The 18874-nt window shown below is 51.9% G+C and overlaps 1 protein-coding gene across 3 annotated transcripts in view; it reads right to left on the bottom strand.

The window, feature by feature from the left end:
• The window catches only part of PSD2 (pleckstrin and Sec7 domain containing 2), an 81016-nt gene that overhangs the window by 19915 nt on the left and 42227 nt on the right, over positions 1-18874 (bottom strand). For 2 of the 3 annotated variants that reach the window (XM_068165645.1, XM_068165646.1), the window contains 3 exons: positions 18582-18640; positions 1628-1717; positions 547-590 (listed from right to left, as the gene is read on the bottom strand). In XM_068165645.1, the coding sequence (XP_068021746.1) occupies positions 547-590; positions 1628-1717; positions 18582-18640 (193 nt within the window). Of the gene's footprint in view, positions 1-546; positions 591-1627; positions 1719-18579; positions 18641-18874 lie in introns of all 3 variants that reach the window. The other variant, XM_068165647.1, reaches the window with a different exon arrangement.

Here is an 18874-nt window from a genome sequence, read left to right as displayed (position 1 = left end):
GAGAGGAGAGGAGAGGAGAGGAGAGGAGAGGAGAGGAGAGGAGAGGAGAGGAGAGGAGAGGAGAGAGGAGAGGAGAGGAGAGGAGAGGAGAGAGGAGAGGAGAGGAGAGGAGAGGAGAGGAGGGAGAGGCCTGGTCTGAACTCAGTGTTGACCATACTTTGATGGTGAAGCTTATCTGAGATCTCTGAAGGTCCCTTCGTACATTTCTGACCCTAATGCCAGAAGAAACTGCTTGGAATAGCTGGAAAGACTGAGTGACATAAGTCATCCCAGGTATTGATCTTCTTAAGTGCAACAACGTCTGAAGCAGCTGGAGAGGGACCAGCTGTGATACTAAAGCAGAAGGTTTAGAGGCCTTCAGATCACACCTGTGCAGCCTCCATCTATAACCTCCCTCTGCTTCTGTGTCCCAGCTTGCCTACAGGAGGTGCTTACAGGCTCAGCAGGAAACGCTGAGGCCTCCTGGGGCTAAACACAGCACTCAAGACCTGTCAGCTACTTTGAAAGGCCTCTGAAAGCTCTCTGAAATGCTCAGCAGATACTCACATGGCCCACTCCAGCTTCTCATTCTTGATGGAGTTATACAGGGTCTGAAAGAAGAACATGGTGTTAGCTGTGTCCCCCCCTGGAGGACCCCATAACCCAGACACCTCTCTGTGTCCTTGGGGAGGCACTTTCCTTGCTGAGCTGTGCTGGAGCAGGGCAACTGCTGTCCTGCTGGACTCCTTTTTGTTTAGGTACTGGCTTGGTCACCTCAGCAGCAGAGGGGGCTGGCAGCCAGCCTGGCTCAGGACCAGTGCAGAACATTCTGACCAGCTCCGGGTGCTGTACCTGGTGCTGAGTGAGCTCTGACCTGGACACAGATGGCAGAAGGCTCTGGGCTATGCCAAGAGACCTCCAGTGTCTCCATTAGGGGGAAAGAGACAATGGAGACTTGAAGGCTGCCCTTCAAGCTGACCTTGGGGGGGCAGCTTTTCCTGACCCTCCTGTGCAGATTTCCAGGGGCTGGCCTGGGGCACAAGGAAAGAAGCAGGAATGTGCTGGGAAAGCAGAATATGGAGGTGGCCCTGATCATCCTGAGGGGTGGGGTAGGATGGGATCTGCTGGGAGCTGAGGCTGTCCCCTACAGCAGGATGTGGCACCCAGGATGTGGCACTGGTCACTTCAACCTCCACCCACCAAGCAAAGCCCAGGCCAGGCTGGGGGCCTTGCAGCAAGTGCATCTGCAGTGGTGGTGCTAAATCATCTGGAAGGAGCAAACCCTGGCTGGGGGTGTGGGTGGTTAACCATTGTGCCCTGGCACTGAGCTCCTTGTGCTGCAGCACTGCATGGAAGTGAAGGCAGAGAAAAGCATCGGTGCCAGCTGGGCACGTTCAGGGGCAGGGGGGGTACCTCCTCTGGGGACTGTCTGCTGCATCTCAGAGCTGCCATGGGGCACAGGGACTCCTGGTGTGCTCTGAGGGCAGATGCACCACCAAAACCACAGCAACACCAGCAGGGAGCAGGTCCCTGGTGGGTTACAACTCTCCTAAGGAAAGAACTGTGCACTGGGAGGTGCTGATGCAAGGGCTGGGAGCCTCCCAGCAGGACCAGGCAGCAGCAGTATCCTGGCAGTGTCCCGCATTACCTTCAGCAAGTCCTTGGCAAAGTCCTTCCCATCGTTCAGCCCATCCAGGTTTGCTATGAACTGCTGGCAGGACATCTTCTTGCCAATGTTCTGGAAGGCAAAGCAGCAGCACTTTGAGCTCCTCCAGAGCCTTGACTGGACCCAGACCATCTTGGAAGGAACAATTTTCTATGTGGCTGTCCCGGTCTGCAAGCTCTTCTGCTCTGCTTTCCTGCCGGGCTCTGCTTGCTTTGCTCCTGCCACCAGCCAGACATTTCAAATTACCTCTTTTGGGGGTTTCTCATGGGGGAGAGAAAGCACCTGAAAAGAACCTCTCCAGCCCTTGCTCCAAACTTCTCTCACTTCTGCTGTCCAGCTTGGTCCTGGTACCGGCTCTGTGTCCCAAAACTCAAGACAAGCAATCAGACTGCTTTGAAATTGAATTGAGTGAGTCTCCAGCCTGCCACACATGAGGGTGGAAGAAAAGGCAATGTCAGCACCTGCCAGCAAGCTCTGGGCTGAGGCTTGCCCTTCACACAGTCTCTTTCTTTTCATGGCCATTGTGAAAAGAGACGATGGAGCTCCTGGTGCTGTGTGAGCTCCTGGTGCTGTGTGAGCTGTGTGAGCTCTTGGTGCTGTGTGAGCTGTGTGAGCTGTGTGAGCTCTTGGTGCTGTGTGAGCTGTGTGAGCTCTTGGTGTTATGTGAGCTGTGAGAGCTGTGAGAGCTGTGTGAGCTGTGTGAGCTCCTGGTGCTGTGTGAGCTGTGTGAGCTGTGTGAGCTCCAGGTGCTGTGTGAGCTCCAGGTGCTGAGTGAGCTGTGAGAGCTGTGTGAGCTCCTGGTGCTGTGTGAGCTGTGTGAGCTGTGTGAGCTCCTGGTGCTGTGTGAGCTGTGTGAGCTCCAGGTGCTGTGTGAGCTCCTGGTGCTGAGTGAGCTGTGAGAGCTGTGTGAGCTCCTGGTGCTGTGTGAGCTGTGTGAGCTGTGTGAGCTCCTGGTACTGTGTGAGCTGTGTGAGCTCTTGGTGCTGAGTGAGCTGTGTGAGCTCCTGGTACTGTGTGAGCTCCTGGTGCTGTGTGAGCTCCTGGTGCTGTGTGAGCTGTGTGAGCTCCTGGTGCTGTGTGAGCTGTGTGAGCTGTGTGAGCTCCAGGTGCTGTGAGCTGTGTGAGCTCCAGGTGCTGTGTGAGCTCCTGGTGCTGAGTGAGCTGTGAGAGCTGTGTGAGCTCCTGGTGCTGTGTGAGCTGTGTGAGCTCCTGGTGCTGTGTGAGCTGTGAGAGCTGTGTGAGCTCCTGGTGCTGAGTGAGCTGTGAGAGCTGTGTGAGCTCTTGGTGCTGTGTGAGCTGTGTGAGCTGTGTGAGCTCTTGGTGCTGTGTGAGCTCCTGGTGCTGTGTGAGCTGTGTGAGCTCCTGGTGCTGTGTGAGCTGTGAGAGCTGTGTGAGCTCCTGGTGCTGTGTGAGCTGTGTGAGCTCTTGGTGCTGTGTGAGCTGTGTGAGCTCCTGGTGCTGTGTGAGCTGTGTGAGCTGTGTGAGCTCTTGGTGCTGTGTGAGCTGTGTGAGCTGTGTGAGCTCCAGGTGCTGTGTGAGCTCCTGGTGCTGAGTGAGCTGTGAGAGCTGTGTGAGCTCTTGGTGCTGAGTGAGCTGTGAGAGCTGTGTGAGCTCCTGGTGCTGTGTGAGCTCCTGGTGCTGTGTGAGCTGTGTGAGCTCCTGGTGCTATGTGAGCTGTGTGAGCTCCTGGTGCTGTGTGAGCTCCTGGTGCTGTGTGAGCTGTGTGAGCTCTTGGTGCTGTGTGAGCTGTGTGAGCTCTTGGTACTGTGTGAGCTCCTGGTGCTGTGTGAGCTGTGTGAGCTCCTGGTACTGTGTGAGCTCCTGGTGCTGTGTGAGCTGTGTGAGCTCCTGGTGCTGAGTGAGCTGTGTGAGCTCCTGGTACTGTGTGAGCTCCTGATGCTGTGTGAGCTGTGTGAGCTCCTGGTGCTGAGTGAGCTGTGTGAGCTCCTGGTACTGTGTGAGCTCCTGGTGCTGTGTGAGCTGTGTGAGCTGTGTGAGCTCCTGGTGCTATGTGAGCTGTGTGAGCTACTGGTGCTGTGTGAGCTCCTGGTGTTGTGTGAGCTGTGTGAGCTGTGTGAGCTCCTGGTGCTATGTGAGCTGTGTGAGCTACTGGTGCTGTGTGAGCTCCTGGTGTTGTGTGAGCTGTGTGAGCTGTGTGAGCTCCTGGTGCTGTGTGAGCTGTGTGAGCTGTGTGAGCTCCTGGTGCTGTGTGAGCTGTGTGAGCTACTGGTGCTGTGTGAGCTCCTGGTGTTGTGTGAGCTCCTGGTGCTGAGTGAGCTGTGTGAGCTGCTGGTACTGTGTGAGCTCCTGGTACTGTGTGAGCTCCTGGTGCTGTGTGAGCTGTGTGAGCTCCTGGTGCTGCGTGAGCTCCTGGTGTTGTGTGAGCTCCTGGTGCTGAGTGAGCTGTGTGAGCTGCTGGTACTGTGTGAGCTCCTGGTGTTGTGTGAGCTGTGTGAGCTCCTGGTGCTGAGTGAGCTGTGTGAGCTGCTGGTACTGTGTGAGCTCCTGGTGCTGTGTGAGCTGTGTGAGCTCCTGGTACTGTGTGAGCTCCTGGTGTTGTGTGAGCTGTGTGAGCTGTGTGAGCTCCTGGTGCTGTGTGAGCTGTGTGAGCTGTGTGAGCTCCTGGTGCTATGTGAGCTGTGTGAGCTACTGGTGCTGTGTGAGCTCCTGGTGTTGTGTGAGCTGTGTGAGCTGTGTGAGCTCCTGGTGCTGTGTGAGCTGTGTGAGCTGTGTGAGCTCCTGGTGCTATGTGAGCTGTGTGAGCTACTGGTGCTGTGTGAGCTCCCGGTGTTGTGTGAGCTGTGTGAGCTGTGTGAGCTCCTGGTGCTGTGTGAGCTCCTGGTGCTGTGTGAGCTGTGTGAGCTGTGTGAGCTCCTGGTGCTGTGTGAGCTGTGTGAGCTCCTGGTGCTGTGTGAGCTGTGTGAGCTGTGTGAGCTCCTGGTGCTGTGTGAGCTGTGTGAGCTGTGTGAGCTCCTGGTGCTGTGTTAGCTCCTGGTGCTGTCTGAGCTGTGTGAGCTCCTGGTGCTGTGTGAGCTGAGGTGCTGTGTGAACTTGGATTCTGTGCCCTGTAAGGACACTACCTGTAGGCTGGGAGGACCTTTCAGCCCAGAATGTGCACACCACCAAGTAATGCCAAGGCTGTTTGGTGCTGGTGCTGCCAGCTCAGCTAGCATCTCTGCTATCAGCCTCTCGCACCTCCCACCAGAGCCAGCCAAGTCACTTTTTCAGCCTGCAAGGCAGGATAGCCTTCCTCCATGCCTCCCTCTGCAATCTGCCTCTCCAAAGCACTGGAGCAGAGGTATGGAGGAGTCAGGCAGAGCTGTGGGGTTGAGAGAGAGGGATCTGACCCCACAAAGCAAAGCTGAGTGTCTCCAGTGCGCAGTGCAGCCTGCACACTCGGAGCAAAGTCCCCAAGGACAGATGAGATCACATGGAGTGGGCAATGGAGTTGGTGAGAGCAGAGCATCATCACCCAGCAGCCCTAAGGATCCCCCCAACACCCTGACACTGGGTGGGTTTTGCATCAAGGAATCACAGGGTGGCCATTCAGGAGGACCTGGAAGGATTAGATTACCAAGAACAGCACAGCCAGGACCTGGCTTAGCGACTCAATGAGGAAGAAGAACGGCTTCACTGAGCCACTGGCAGGGGACGAAGCTGCAGTAGATGATACAGGAGGTGCTCTGCTGGGCAATATGTGTCCTCTGTGCAAGAAAAAAACTCTTGGAAGAGACTGACATCAGAAGGCACTGCCCAAAGCATGCACAACAGAGGAGCTGCAGGCTGCTCCCCAGGTGAAAGCACCAGCAAAGAGTGAGGCCCTGGGACGAGCTCCCCCTTGCCATCCTGGCCACACAGGCAGCCAGCACTGCTCTTGAGCAGCTCTGTCTGAGACTCTTCATTGTGCTTCCTGTCAGGGCCACCTCATCCTTGAGAGCTGAAGAAAAGGACTGGAGCACTGCCACATAGCTGCAGAGCCTGGGGATGTGCTGCAGCACCACACAAAGCTCAGCCAGCTTTGCTTTGTCACAGGGCAGCCCCCTGGCTGATGCTCACCACTGGACCCCAAGCTGGAGGCTTCTGCTGCTCAGGGGGCACAGCAGCCACTGGCTGCAGAGCAGTTGTGGAGAAACCTGCAAACCATCTGGGGTGGCTTCAGCAGAGCAAAGAGAGACCTTTGGATTTGCTGGGCAGTGAATTGCAGCCACAAAAGAGCACAGTGGCTTGTGGTGGAGGAAGGAAGGACGGTGAGAGAGGACAGGAAAATACCTAGCAATAGATCTGCAGGAGGGAGGAAGCTGGGAGGTGAGCTGGGGGTGTGGCATCAAAGAGAAGGTGACTGCTGCCCCTGCCTTCAGGCACTGCCAGCCTTTCAGTGCTGGTCGAGGGCTGGACTGGATGACCTCCAGCTAGATGGATTCTGTGATTCTGTGATGCTGAGGCACAGCACAGGTCCTGCTGCCTGCAGAGATCCAGAAAAAATGCCAAGGGCAGCAGAGTTTGGGAAGTCAGTGGACAGAGCCATCAAGTGGCACAAGGCACCAGCCTTGCTGGCCCTTCTCAGGGTTTCTCACATCCAGGCCATACATCAACCCCAGAAGAAGGCTTCTTCTCCATCCTGTGATCTCTCTTCTTCTCTTGCACCAGCAGATCTTGGCTGAGCAGTGGCTGGAGAGCAGCCTGGAGGAGAAGGCCTTGGGGGTGTCAGCTGGTGACAAAGTCCCCAGGAGACAGCAATGGTCCCTGGCAGCCCAGCAGGCAGCTGAGTGCTGAGCTGCATCCAGAGCAGGCAGAGCAGCAGCACAGGGAGGGGATTCTGCCCCTCTGCTCTGCTCAGACCCCACCTGCAGCACTGCCTCCAGCTCTGGGGCCGCAGCACAGGAAGGACCTGGAGCTGCTGGGGAGGGTCCAGAGGAGGCCACAGAGATGAACAGAACCTGGAGAACCTCCCCTGTAGGGACAGGCTGGAGGAGTTGGGGCTGCTCAGCCTGGAGAAGAAAAGGCTCCAGGGAGACCTCAGAGCAGCCTTCCAGTACCTGAAGGGCTCCAGGAGAGCTGGGGAGGGACTTTGGACAAGGGCTGGGAGTGCCAGGATGAGGGACAATGGCTTGGAGCTGGGAGAGGGGAGACTGAGATTGGAGATGAGGAAGAAATTCTTGGCAGTGAGGCTGGGGAGACACTGTCACAGGTTGCCCAGGGAGGCTGTGGCTGCCTCCTGCCTGGAAGTGTTCCAGGCCAGGCTGGATGAGGCCTTGAGCAGCCTGGGCTGGTGGGAGGTGTCCCTGCCCATGGCAGGGGCTTGGCACTGGATGAGCTTTGAGGTCACTTCCAACCCAACCCATGCTGTGGTCTATGATCTGTGGAGTTGCCCTTGTGGTGTGAGTGGCTCTGCCCAAAGCTGGAGCTGGTGCTTGTTGCCAGAAGGAAATGGCAAGGGCTGCTCAGCTCCCAGGCCTGCCTGGCCCTGCTGACTTGCTCAGGTGGATGGTGCTGCCAGAAGGATGCTCTCTGGGCTGGGAGGGAGCTGATGCTGCTGGCTATGGGCAGAGTGAGTGCTGCTGAGGGAAAGTCCTGCTTGGAGGCTGAGCAAAAGCCCTTCCAGGAGGCTGTGTGGCTGCAGTCACTGCAGTGACTGAGCTGCTGTCAGTGGCCACATCTCTGCCACACTTGCTAGGGGCTGAAAACATCCTCCTTACCCTCTTGGCAGGAAAATGCCTTGACCAGGTGAAGGGATTTGTGACTCTTTCACAGATGTGGATACAGGAGTGAAAGGTTAAATCTTGGAAAGCTGAGCTCAAAGCACTGCTGGACTGGTAAGACAAGACAGTGTTGGCCTTAATGGCTTGTGAACTATGGGAACACGGAACACAGTGCTGTAGGAGAAGGGCAGACACCTGATTATGAGTGGTCACCATGACCAGAGAGTGTGAGACTTCACATACAGCAGATTGAGAGACCAGAATCCCTGGTTCCAGTCCTGAACCGATTCTGCGTTGTGTTAGCTTTTATAAGGTGGGATTGGGCATAACAAAGAGGCAACCTGGCCTGCACCATGAGGAGTCCTCTCTTAATCACAGAGCCCAGGAAGGGGGACTTGGGAGTGCAAGGGATCCGACTGCAAGCTTTGCTCAAGGAAATACCTCCTCCCCTGCACAGGGACACATCAACCACCCTGGGAACTGCTCCATAGCTGCACAGGGACACATCAACCGCCCTGGGAACTGCCCCTTAGCTGCACAGGGACACATCAACCACCCTGGGAATTGCCCCTTAGCTGCAGAGGGACACATCAACCACCCTGGGAACTGCCCCTTAGCTGCACAGGGACACATCAACCACCCTGGGAACTGCCCCTGCCCTGCAAAGGGACACATCAACCACCCTGGGAACTGCCCCTTAGCTGCACAGGGACACATCAACCACCCTGGGAACTGCCCCTTAGCTGCACAGGGACACATCAACCACCCTGGGAACTGCCCCTTAGCTGCACAGGGACACATCAACCACCCTGGGAACTGCCCCTTAGCTGCACAGGGACACATCAACCACCCTGGGAACTGCCCCTTAGCTGCACAGGGACACATCAACCACCCTGGGAACTGCCCCTTAGCTGCACAGGGACACATCAACCACCCTGGGAACTGTTCCTGCCCTGCACAGGGACACATCAACCACCCTGGGAACTGCCCCTTAGCTGCACAGGGACACATCAACCACCCTGGGAACTGCCCCTTAGCTGCACAGGGACACATCAACCACCCTGGGAACTGTTCCTGCCCTGCACAGGGGCACATCAACCACCCTGGGAACTGCTCCATAGCTGCACAGGGACACATCAACCACCCTGGGAACTGCCCTTGCCCTGCACAGGGACACATCAACCGCCCTGGGAACTGCCCCTTAGCTGCACAGGGACACATCAACCGCCCTGGGAACTGCCCCTTAGCTGCACAGGCACACATCAACCACCCTGGGAACTGCCCCTTAGCTGCACAGGCACACATCAACCACCCTGGGAACTGTTCCTGCCCTGCACAGGGACACATCAACCACTCTGGGAACTGCCCCTGCCCTGCACAAGGACACATCAACCACCCTGGGAACTGCCCTTGCCCTGCACAAGGACACATCAACCACCCTGGGAACTGCCCTTGCCCTGCACAGGGACACATCAACCGCCCTGGGAACTGCCCCTTAGCTGCACAGGGACACATCAACCACCCTGGGAACTGCCCCTTAGCTGCACAGGGACACATCAACCACCCTGGGAACTGCCCCTGCCCTGTACAGGGACACATCAACCACCCTGGGAACTGCCCCTTAGCTGCACAGGGACACATCAACCACTCTGGGAACTGCCCCTTAGCTGCACAGGGACACATCAACCACCCTGGGAACTGCCCCTTAGCTGCACAGGGGCACATCAACCACTCTGGGAACTGCCCCTGCCCTGCACAGGGACACATCAACCACCCTGGGAACTGCCCCTTAGCTGCACAGGGACACATCAACCACCCTGGGAACTGCCCCTGCCCTGCACAGGGACACATCAACCAGCCTTCCCTTACCAATGGAGCTGCCCTCTTCCCTGGTACTTCACAGTGAAACAGACACAATGCTTGGAGAGGAGATCAAGAGTGTTCTGCAAGAGGATGGCAGCAAGTCTCAGCACCCCAGGGACACTGCAGCTGAGGGGGGGCTGTTTGCACAAGCATAATTTCGTGTGGTGCTCCTAACGGGTTGCTAAGCACTGAAGGACTCTTCTGAAGCAGGTAGGGATCCCGGCAAACAATGTCCTGGGGGTGGTTTGGGGGGTTGTGGTTTGTTTTTTTAACACAGAATAAACCAAGGGAAATGTGAGTGCTTGAAAGCAAAAGACCAGAATGATTTCACTTACCACCTGGTAAAGGGTTAAAGAGCAGAAAGAGAGGTTCCAGGAGCAGAAGGGAGGAAAAGAAAAAAACAAAAAGGAGGAGAAGAAGAAGAAGAAGAAATTAACATTACACACATGGAAAAACAAAGAAAGCAAAGAAAGGCTCAGGCACTTCTGCAGCTGCTCAAAGCAGAGCTGCAGCATGAGTTCAGTTCCTCCTCCCAGGCCTCCTGCCAGCAGAATGGTTTGGGGGGTCAGGGGGTTTTGGTGTCTTTTTGGTTTTCAGCAACTTTCATCTTCCCAGTCACCTAATGTGGATTCCAGTCAAAACCAGGCAAAATCAGCTGTCTTTGGAGGGTGGCTGCAGAGTTTGCCCTCTGCCAGAGTGCTGCCTCTGCTGTTGCAGGAAATGCTTTGGTGAAAATCTTCCCTCAGCTCCAACCACAGTGGCTGAAGGCTATGCCAGGAGCCCCACTGCTGGCCCTGTGCCTGCAGAGGCACTTTACCTAAGCATGGTGCTGGCACCATGGGGTTGGGGACCCCATCCCACCAGTGGCCAGCCCACGCTGGTCATGGGCCACCTGCCCCCCAAGGGATGAGGCCCTGGCAGCTGTGCTCAGCTCGGTGTAGGTCCTGGTGCACATCTGGGGAGGATGCTCTGCACAGATCAACAATTCTCTTCTCTGGCTGCTCTCCTCAAACCCTGCTGCTGCCCTGCAGGCAGGGTCTGTGCTGAAGTGGTGGGGAGGGGCTCCCAGGGGGGCTGGCAGCATGGCACCTTTGCCATCATAGATGAAGGGCACTTCATGCTGTGTCCTCTTCCCATTCACGGGGGGAAAGGCTCCTCACAAAGGTGATTACAAACCAGGATGCAAACCCAGAGCCAGCTTCTGGCCCAGTGCCCCTTCATGACCAGGCTAATGGAGGGGAAAGCAGGGCAAGCTTCTGCAGCTGGAGAGCTAACTGTGACCAGCTGCAGGCATCAGAGGTCTCCACAGCTTGGAAACCAGGGGCTGTGGGGCAGGAAAAGGGGGGTGGGTGCCCCATGCACAGGCTGCTACAGCAAGCCACCCTCCCATGCTCCCTTCACCTCCACACAGGTTCTGGAGAGTCTGTATCTCCAGGCCTGAGCTCTCAGAGGGCCTATGAGAGAAGGTACTTCATTGACCAAAGGCACAAGGAGCCTCTGTACCCCTGGAAAAGGGAGCACAGCCCTGAGGCTCACAGCCCTGCTCTACTCCTGCACCATGAGGCTAGAGAGCAGAGAGAGATCTGCGTCAGAGGTGCCTGCAGCCTTCCTCAGCACTGAGCAGTCCCTGCACACTTCCAGATGCAGGCCATGGCAGTCTCCAAGGGGACACAGTGCTCTTGTGCTGTGCCCTATGCCAAATCCCCTCTCAGTTCTGCAGTAATTTTTCCTCACCCTCTGCTCACTACACTCTGACACTTCAGGAACAAATCCAACCAGCTCCACCTGAAAGAGCCTCTTAAAAGTGGTGAGAAATAAACCTCTGCTCTCCTCCAACCACACCTTTGGGCACTGAGCTCTGCTTGCTCTGCTCTTTGTCCAGAGGCCTCTGTGACCGTTTGAGGCTGTGCCTTTAAGAAAGGGACAGTGCTCGGACACTCTGGATGAATGCTTTGGAATAATAATGAAAACAACTAGATATTCTAAACGAATTTCATTGGTAGAATGCAACTTTAAGTTTTGAGTTCAGTTGGAATTTTTCTCAGTTTCTCTCTGTCCTGCTTTTCCAGCCTGTCTGCTTCTCAGCAGCCAGAGTTCTGACCTTGGATAAAGATAAGCACTAATCCTACTAATAGGCCTACTAAAATTCTTCTTTCTTAATAACTGCCTTTTTCTCTCTTTCTAACCCTTTTTGGGAAAAAAGGGAGGCAGGGGGAAAGAGGGAGGTACAGGGGGGGGAACCCTCTTCTGTCTGGAGGAGGGAATTTCGTTCCTGTATTCTTTTTTTTCCTTGCTGTATATTTCTGTATATATATTGTAAATACTGTGTATATTGTGTATATCTAACCTGCCTTTCCACATTGCTTGTAAAATATAGCATTCCTTCCGCTTCTCCGGCTGAGTTAGCTGTGTTTTTTTTCCCTTTGTGGGGGAGAGAAAGCTAGGCCTTCTCTCTCAACCCACTACATTTCATTTTGGCGCCCAGCGTGGGGCTTGGGGATAATTAGCTTGATTTATTGATTGCTTGACTCGGAGAAGCAAACATGAAGGTGTTTTGGATTTTAGAGTGTCTGTTCTTCTCAGTTTTTGGGGTCCTGATTTACAAGTATTGTCTGGGCCTCCTTATCGATCACATAGGTAAATATTAAATGCAGAAATTATATTTGTGGTTCAGGTATAAGATTCAGCTTCTGTATGACCACTGTCTGGGGTTTTTTTTGGCTTAGTAGATATGGAAACATAACTTTGAGCACTCTGCCAATTGAGATAAGGGAGTTTAAGATTCCAGTAGGTAAAAGAGTAATTTTAAGTGACGGCTGGGATCCAAAGGTGATTTATTTTATGTGTGCAATCCTGCTGCTGGTGATAACTAATGTGTATTTGCTGTATTCTTTGCGCCGGGAGAGAAAAGTATCTAAGGCCTGCTTCATTATTAAGCATAAATCTAAGAAAAAGGAAGAAGCACACTTCTGGCTCAGCCCCAGAGATGTCCAGTGATGAAGAGAGTGGAGAATCTGTGTCAGTTAAAGATAAAGCTAAAAAGTCTATTGGAAAGGCTGCTTTGAACGGTTCTGTTGCTGATTCTGGCAAGCAGCCAGGGGCGGAAGCAGCTTCCAACATGGCAGCTCCCCCAGCTTCTTCGGCTGCCATTAACGAGGCAAAGTCATTTCTGCCCTCCTTCTTGGCAGGACCAGAAGCCCCCTCCAAAGCAGGTGATCTGTCTCAAAACCTGTCAGCTTCTGTTACGGCGGCTGTGAATTCAAACACAGATCCAATTAAGCAAGTAGCAGTTTTAAAGACTAGAAGTGGAAAAGCCAAAGCTGATCCAGGAGCTGATGGGGGAGAGGACCAATATGCTGATGCAGGTGAGGGACGTTCTGCCAGAAAAGGTCCTGCTGAGGAGGAAGAGAAGGTTTGTTTTATAGATCTAGCGGAGTTAGTGAGATCAACACAGGATGGAGATGCAGCTAGGACAGCAGCTAGCAGTGGTGTTTCTCAGCTTAAAGAGATCCTTAGGAGAGTGGTAGCAGGATTATTGGGACAACAAGTTCAGGAAGATGTGATAGAAGGGGCAAAGAAGGAAGGAGATGATATTTCTGAATGTTCTTCACCTCGGGAAGAACTTAGAAATGTCCGTAAAGATTACACCAGAGCAGATAAGGAGCCAATTCTAACTTGGCTTAGTAGATGTTATGATACAGGTGATCCAACTCTAATAGTTGGAGACGAGTCAGCAGCTCAGTTAGGAACTCTCTCGAGGGACAATGGAATAGATAGACATCTAGCCAAGACTCTCGGTAAGGTTAATCTGTGGATACGCCTTTTAATGGCGGTTGCCCTGAGATACCCTTCCCGAGATGATCTTCCATGGAATCCTAAGCCCTGGACTACCATTGATGAGGGAATTAAGTGCCTGAGAGAATTTGCTGTTAGAGAGATACTCTATGGTGAACATGAAACTCTGAATCCTGGTGACATTCCTGTGGGAACTGGTCTTGCTAAAAAGCTCATCAAACTTGCTCTTTCTAATTATGCAAACATTCTGGCAAGCAGAATTGTGTCAAGAAATTATGGTGGAGCTCCTCCTACAGTTGGCCAATTCACTGATCAAATGAGACAATTGGAGGATAGCATGACACGTGTTTCTTTGGTTTCAGCCATTGAAACTCTGTCCAGTGAAATAAAGAATTGCACGAAAGAGTTGAAAGATGAATTTAAAAATTCCATAACCCAATTGGCACAAAGAGATAATTCCAATTCTTCCTCCAGGTGGATACAAGTTTCATCTGTGAGGAATACATGTCCTCCAAGGAGGTCATTCCAAAACAGATCAAATCAAAACAGACCACCAAGGCAGTCACGTAGGACTATTTGGATAACTCTGCGTGATCAGTTTGGTGAGAACATGAACCGCTGGGATGGCCAACCAACTTCTAATCTTTTCAGGAGACTGAGGGAACTGCAAAGTGGCAGAACCCAAGGTAGCAATACCAGAAGGGTAGCTGTTACTTCCACAGGTCCCCAGAACAACTATAATAGCTCCAACAGTGGCTCCAGTTCTAACACTGCACACTGTGCTCAATGCACATGCGGGCATGTTCCCCATAACTAGGGGTGCCCTGCCTCCCGCCAGGGGGAGGAGAAAGATAACAGAGATAATAGAATCTATTGGGATGTGTACATCCAGTGGCCTGGCACTTCATAATTTCAGAAGTACAGGGCCTTGGTTGACACAGGAGCTCAGTGCACCATAATGCCATCAAATTATCAGGGATCAGAGTCTATAACTATTCTGGGAGTCACTGGTGGATCTCAAGAGTTAAGTAAGGTGGAGGTCAATATGAGTTTAACTTGTAAACAATGGAGGAAGCATACAGTTGTGACCAGACCTGATGCACCTTGTATTTTGGGAATTGATTTTCTGAGAGAAGGGCGTTTCAAAGACCCTAGAGGTTACAAATGGGATTTTGGAGTAGCCTCTGTAGAAATTGATGGACAAAAATTGAGGCTGTCTGCTAGACCTGAGCTTTCTGATGAATCTGCAGTTGTGGGACAACATAAGATACAGGACATTAAATTGCCAGTTGCTTCTCAGACTGTGCATCACAGACAATACAGAACCAACCGTGACTCTTTGTTGCCCATTCAGAATCTGATTTGTCAGTTGGAGAGTCAGAAAGTCATCAGCAAAACTCATTCACCTTTCAACAGTCCAGTGTGGCCTGTGCGAAAGCAGAGTGGAGACTGGCATCTGACAGTAGACTACCGAGCCCTAAATGAAGTGACACCACCTATGAGTGCAGCGGTACCAGACATGATGGAACTCCAGTATGAGATGGAATCCAAAGAGGCCAAATGGTATGCTACCATAGACATTGCTAATGCATTTTTCTCTATTCCCATAGCAGAGGAATGCAGGCCTCAGTTTGCTTTCACCTGGAGAGGAATCCAGTACACTTTCAACAGACTGCCAATGGGCTGGATCCACAGCTCAAGCATCTGTCATGCAGTGATCCACGATGCTCTGGAGAAAGGCAGTGCTCCAGAACACATCCAGTTCATCGATGATATCATTGTCTGGGGTAAAACTGCTAAGGAAGTCTTCGAGAAAGGTAACAAAATCATTGACATTCTTCTGAATGCAGGTTTTGCCATCAAACGAGACAAGGTGAAAGGACCTACCACAGAGACTCAGTTTCTGGAAGTGCGGTGGCAGGATGGACACCGACACATTCCAGTGGATGTGGTAAATAGAGTCTCTACCATGGCAAGTCCCACAAACAAGCAAGAGACCCTACGTTTCTTGGGGATAGTGGGATTTTGGAGACTGCACATTCCTGGATACAGTCAGATTGTGAAACCTCTGTAGGATGTGACTCGAAAGAGAAACCATTTCCACTGGGGACCTGAACAACAAAGGCTGCTAGCCTTTGACCAGATAAAGCAAGAGGTAGTTCAAGCAATGGGTCTGGGACCTGTCCGAGATGGTCCAGACATTAAGAACATTTTGTACATGGCTGCAAGTGACAATGGTCCAACCTGGTGCTTGTGGCAAAAAGCTCCAGGTGAGACACATGGACAACCTCTTGGTTTCTGGAGTCGAGGTTACAGAGACTCAGAGGCTAATTATACTCCGACAGAAAAAGAGATTCTAGCTGCCTATGAAGGAGTGAAAGCAGCTTCAGAAGTAATCACTGGAGGTGTTCAGGAGGAGACTTGACAGGGTGCTTGGTTGCATGGGTTAGTTGATTAGGTGGTGTTGGATGATAGGTTGGACGCGATGATCTTGAAGGTCTCTTCCAACCTGGTTTATTCTATTCTATTCTACTCTATTAATTGGAACTGAATCACAACTTCTCTTAGCTCCCAGATTACCAGTTTTGAATTGGATGTTCAAAGGCAAAGGCTCCACACCACATCATGCCACAGACTCAACCTGGTCTAAGTGGATGGCTCTGATAACACAGAGAGCTCGAATGGGAAATCTTGAAAGGCCTGGTCTAGTGGAGGTGATCTCAAGTTGGCCTGAAGGTATCAACTGTGCTAAACCTCCAGAGGAGAAAGTACTCATGCTGAGGAAGCTCCTCCTTACAATGACCTTTCTGATGATGAAGAGAAATATGCTTTGTTCACAGACAGTTCCTGTCGTCTTGTTGGAAACAAGCAAAGGTGGAAGTCTGCAGTGTGGAGTCCAACACGCCGAGTTGCAGAGGCGAAGGATAGAGAAGGAGAATCCAGTCAGTTCGCAGAGGCAAAAGCTGTCCAGCTAGCTCTCGATGTAGCTGAACGTGAGAGATGGCCAAAGCTTTATCTCTGCACCAACTCATGGATGGTAGCCAATGCTCTATGGGGTTGGCTAAAGAACTGGAAGAAGAGTGGTTGGCAGAGGAAAGGAAAACCCATTTGGGCAGCCAGCCTGTGGCAGGACATTGCTGATCGAATCGAAAGAATTCCAGTGAAAGTGAGACACATCGATGCTCACATTCCTAAGAGCAAAGCTACTGAGGAACAACAACACAACCATCAGGCAGATCTAGCTGCAAGAGTTTCTCAAGTAGACATGGACTCTAATCTTGATCTCGACTGGAAACACCGAGGTGAGATATTCTTAGCTCGGTGGGCTCATGATTCGTCAGGACATCAAGGCAGAGATGCAACATACCAATGGGCTCGTGACAGATCCATAGACATTTCCATGGATGCTATCACACAAGTCATCCATGACTGTGACATTTGTGCTGCTATTAAGCAGGCAAAGCGACTTAAGCCCTTGTGGTATGGTGACAGATGGTCCAAGTATGGTGAAGCTTGGCAGATTGACTACATCACTCTACCACGTTCTCGTTCTGGTAAGCAATACGTGCTTACTATGGTAGAGGCAAACACTGGATGGTTGGAAACTTATCCAGTTCCACATGCAACTGCACGCAACACCATTCTCGGTCTGGAGAGACAGATCCTGTGGAGACACGGAACTCCAGAGAGGATTGAGTCAGACAACGGAACTCATTTCAAGAACAACCTTGTAAAGAACTGGGCAAAAGAGCACGGTATTGAGTGGATATTCCATATTCCCTACTATGCACCAGCTTCAGGGAAGATTGAATGCTACAACGGTTTGCTGAAGACCACTCTCAAAGCCATGGGGGGTGGATCTTTGAATAACTGGGAAAAACATTTAGCACAAGCAACCTGCCTGGTAAATAGTAGAGGTTCAGTGAACCGAGCTGGACCTGCACATTCAGATCTGCTACAGAAAGTAGAAGGTGATAGAGTTCCTGTTGTTAGAGGAAAGAATATGTTGGTTAAAACTGTTTGGGTATTTTCTCCCTCAGGAAAGGCTAAACCTGTCCGAGGGGTGTTTTCAGCTGAAGGTCCGGGTCACACTTATTGGGTAATGCAAGAGAATGGTGAAATTCAGTGTGTTCCACAAAGAAATTTAACTTTAGCTGAAAGAGTTTAATTTCAAACTGTTGTACAGCTACATCGCATCCAAAGGAAGAATCTACGAGGAATCTACGGTACACGAACCCCGAGAACCCTGAGAGCCCTGAGTCAACTAAGAGACCCTGAGAATCCCTGTTTCCCTTTTCTTCACTTTGTCGGCGAAGAGATAAACTGTTTTCCATTTTTCTTGTTTCCTGATTTTCTTGGACTTCTGAATCATCTACATCTGAGGATAGCCAGAATGGACTATGAACTTTACTTATGAACTGTAAGTATTGTTTTGAATTGGAAGGACAGTATGAACAGCCAATGAAATTGTTTAGAAGGGGTGGACTGTGACCGTTTGAGGCTGTGCCTTTAAGAAAGGGACAGTGCTCGGACACTCTGGATGAATGTTTTGGAATAATAACAAAAACAACTAGATATTCTAAACTAATTTCATTAGTAGATTGGTAGACTGCAACTTTAAGTTTTGAGTTCAGTTGGAATTTTTCTCAGTTTCTCTCTGTCCTGCTTTTCCAGCCTGTCTGCTTCTCAGCAGCCAGAGTTCTGACCTTGGATAAAGATAAGCACTAATCCTACTAATAGTCCTACTAAAATTCTTCTTTCTTAATAACTGCCTTTTTCTCTCTTGCTAACCCTTTTTGGGAAAAAAGGGAGGCAGGGGGAGAGGAGGGTACAGGGGGGGGGAACCCTCCTCTGTCCGGAGGAGGGAATTTTGTTCCTGTATTCTTTTTTTTCCTTGCTGTATATTTCTGTATATATATTGTAAATACTGCATATATGGTGTATATCTAACCTGCCTTTCCACATTGCTTGTAAAATATAGCATTTCTTCCGCTTCTCCAGCTGAGTTAGCTGTGGTGTTTTTTTTTCCTCTTTGGGGGGAGAGAAAGCTAGGCCTTCTCTCTCAACCCGCTACAGCCTCTCTGACATGAAGCTCTCCAGTGGCTCTGTCCTGCCTCAGAGAAAACAAACCAGCTGGGAAATACTTCAGGTTTGGGGAAGGAAAGAGGAATTCTACACCTGTCTGAAACTCCCTTGCAGCAGTCCCTGGGATGAGGAGAGCCTCAGGTGTCCATACCCCAAGACATGGCACAACTGGTGCTGCTGTTTGCCAGCCTCCCACAGACCTCTGTGTCGCTGTGCTGAAAGACCTTCCATGAGAGCTCCTGGGAGAGGGCTGATAGGTGCTGGGAAGAAAGCCTCACCTGTGCCTGTGTGAGGCCTGATGCCAGCAGGGGCATTGGCTTTGGCTTGAGTGGGGAGTGACACCAGGAGGGCTGTCCTCAGATGTAAGGCTGGCACCCAAAGTGCCCTCTCTGCCAACCAACCTCCATTGCCCAGCAGCACATCCTGTGCAAGGGGACAGCCCTGTCCACTGAGAAGGGGGCAGAAGGACAAATGCCCCTGCAGGCAGTACTCACATGGCCATGGAGGTCTGTGTTGAGCAGCATCAGGGCACAGGTGAGTGTGTGAATCCCATCTGGAACACAACAGACAGCTCTGGTTACTGCCCTGCCCACACACTGCTGCTGTTTGCTCTCTTGGCAGCCCACTGAGGAACCAAGGCTCCACCTGGGGACCTTAGAGATTGACTGTCTGTGTCCTGCAGCTGGGCAAGGGAGCTTTGTGAAAACAAAGTCTGTAGCATCAGAGAATGCATTGAGTTGGAAGGGGCCCTCAAAGCTCAGTTCCTCCAAGCCCCTTGCAGGCAGCA

Source organism: Melanerpes formicivorus, unplaced genomic scaffold (genome assembly GCF_026170545.1).
Source record: "Melanerpes formicivorus ecotype bairdi unplaced genomic scaffold, bMelFor1.0.p_v2 SCAF_91, whole genome shotgun sequence".
Classification (NCBI taxonomy): domain Eukaryota; kingdom Metazoa; phylum Chordata; class Aves; order Piciformes; family Picidae; genus Melanerpes; species Melanerpes formicivorus.
The sequence above is the reverse complement of the archived record's forward strand: the minus strand, read 5'-3'. Positions and strand labels throughout refer to the sequence as shown.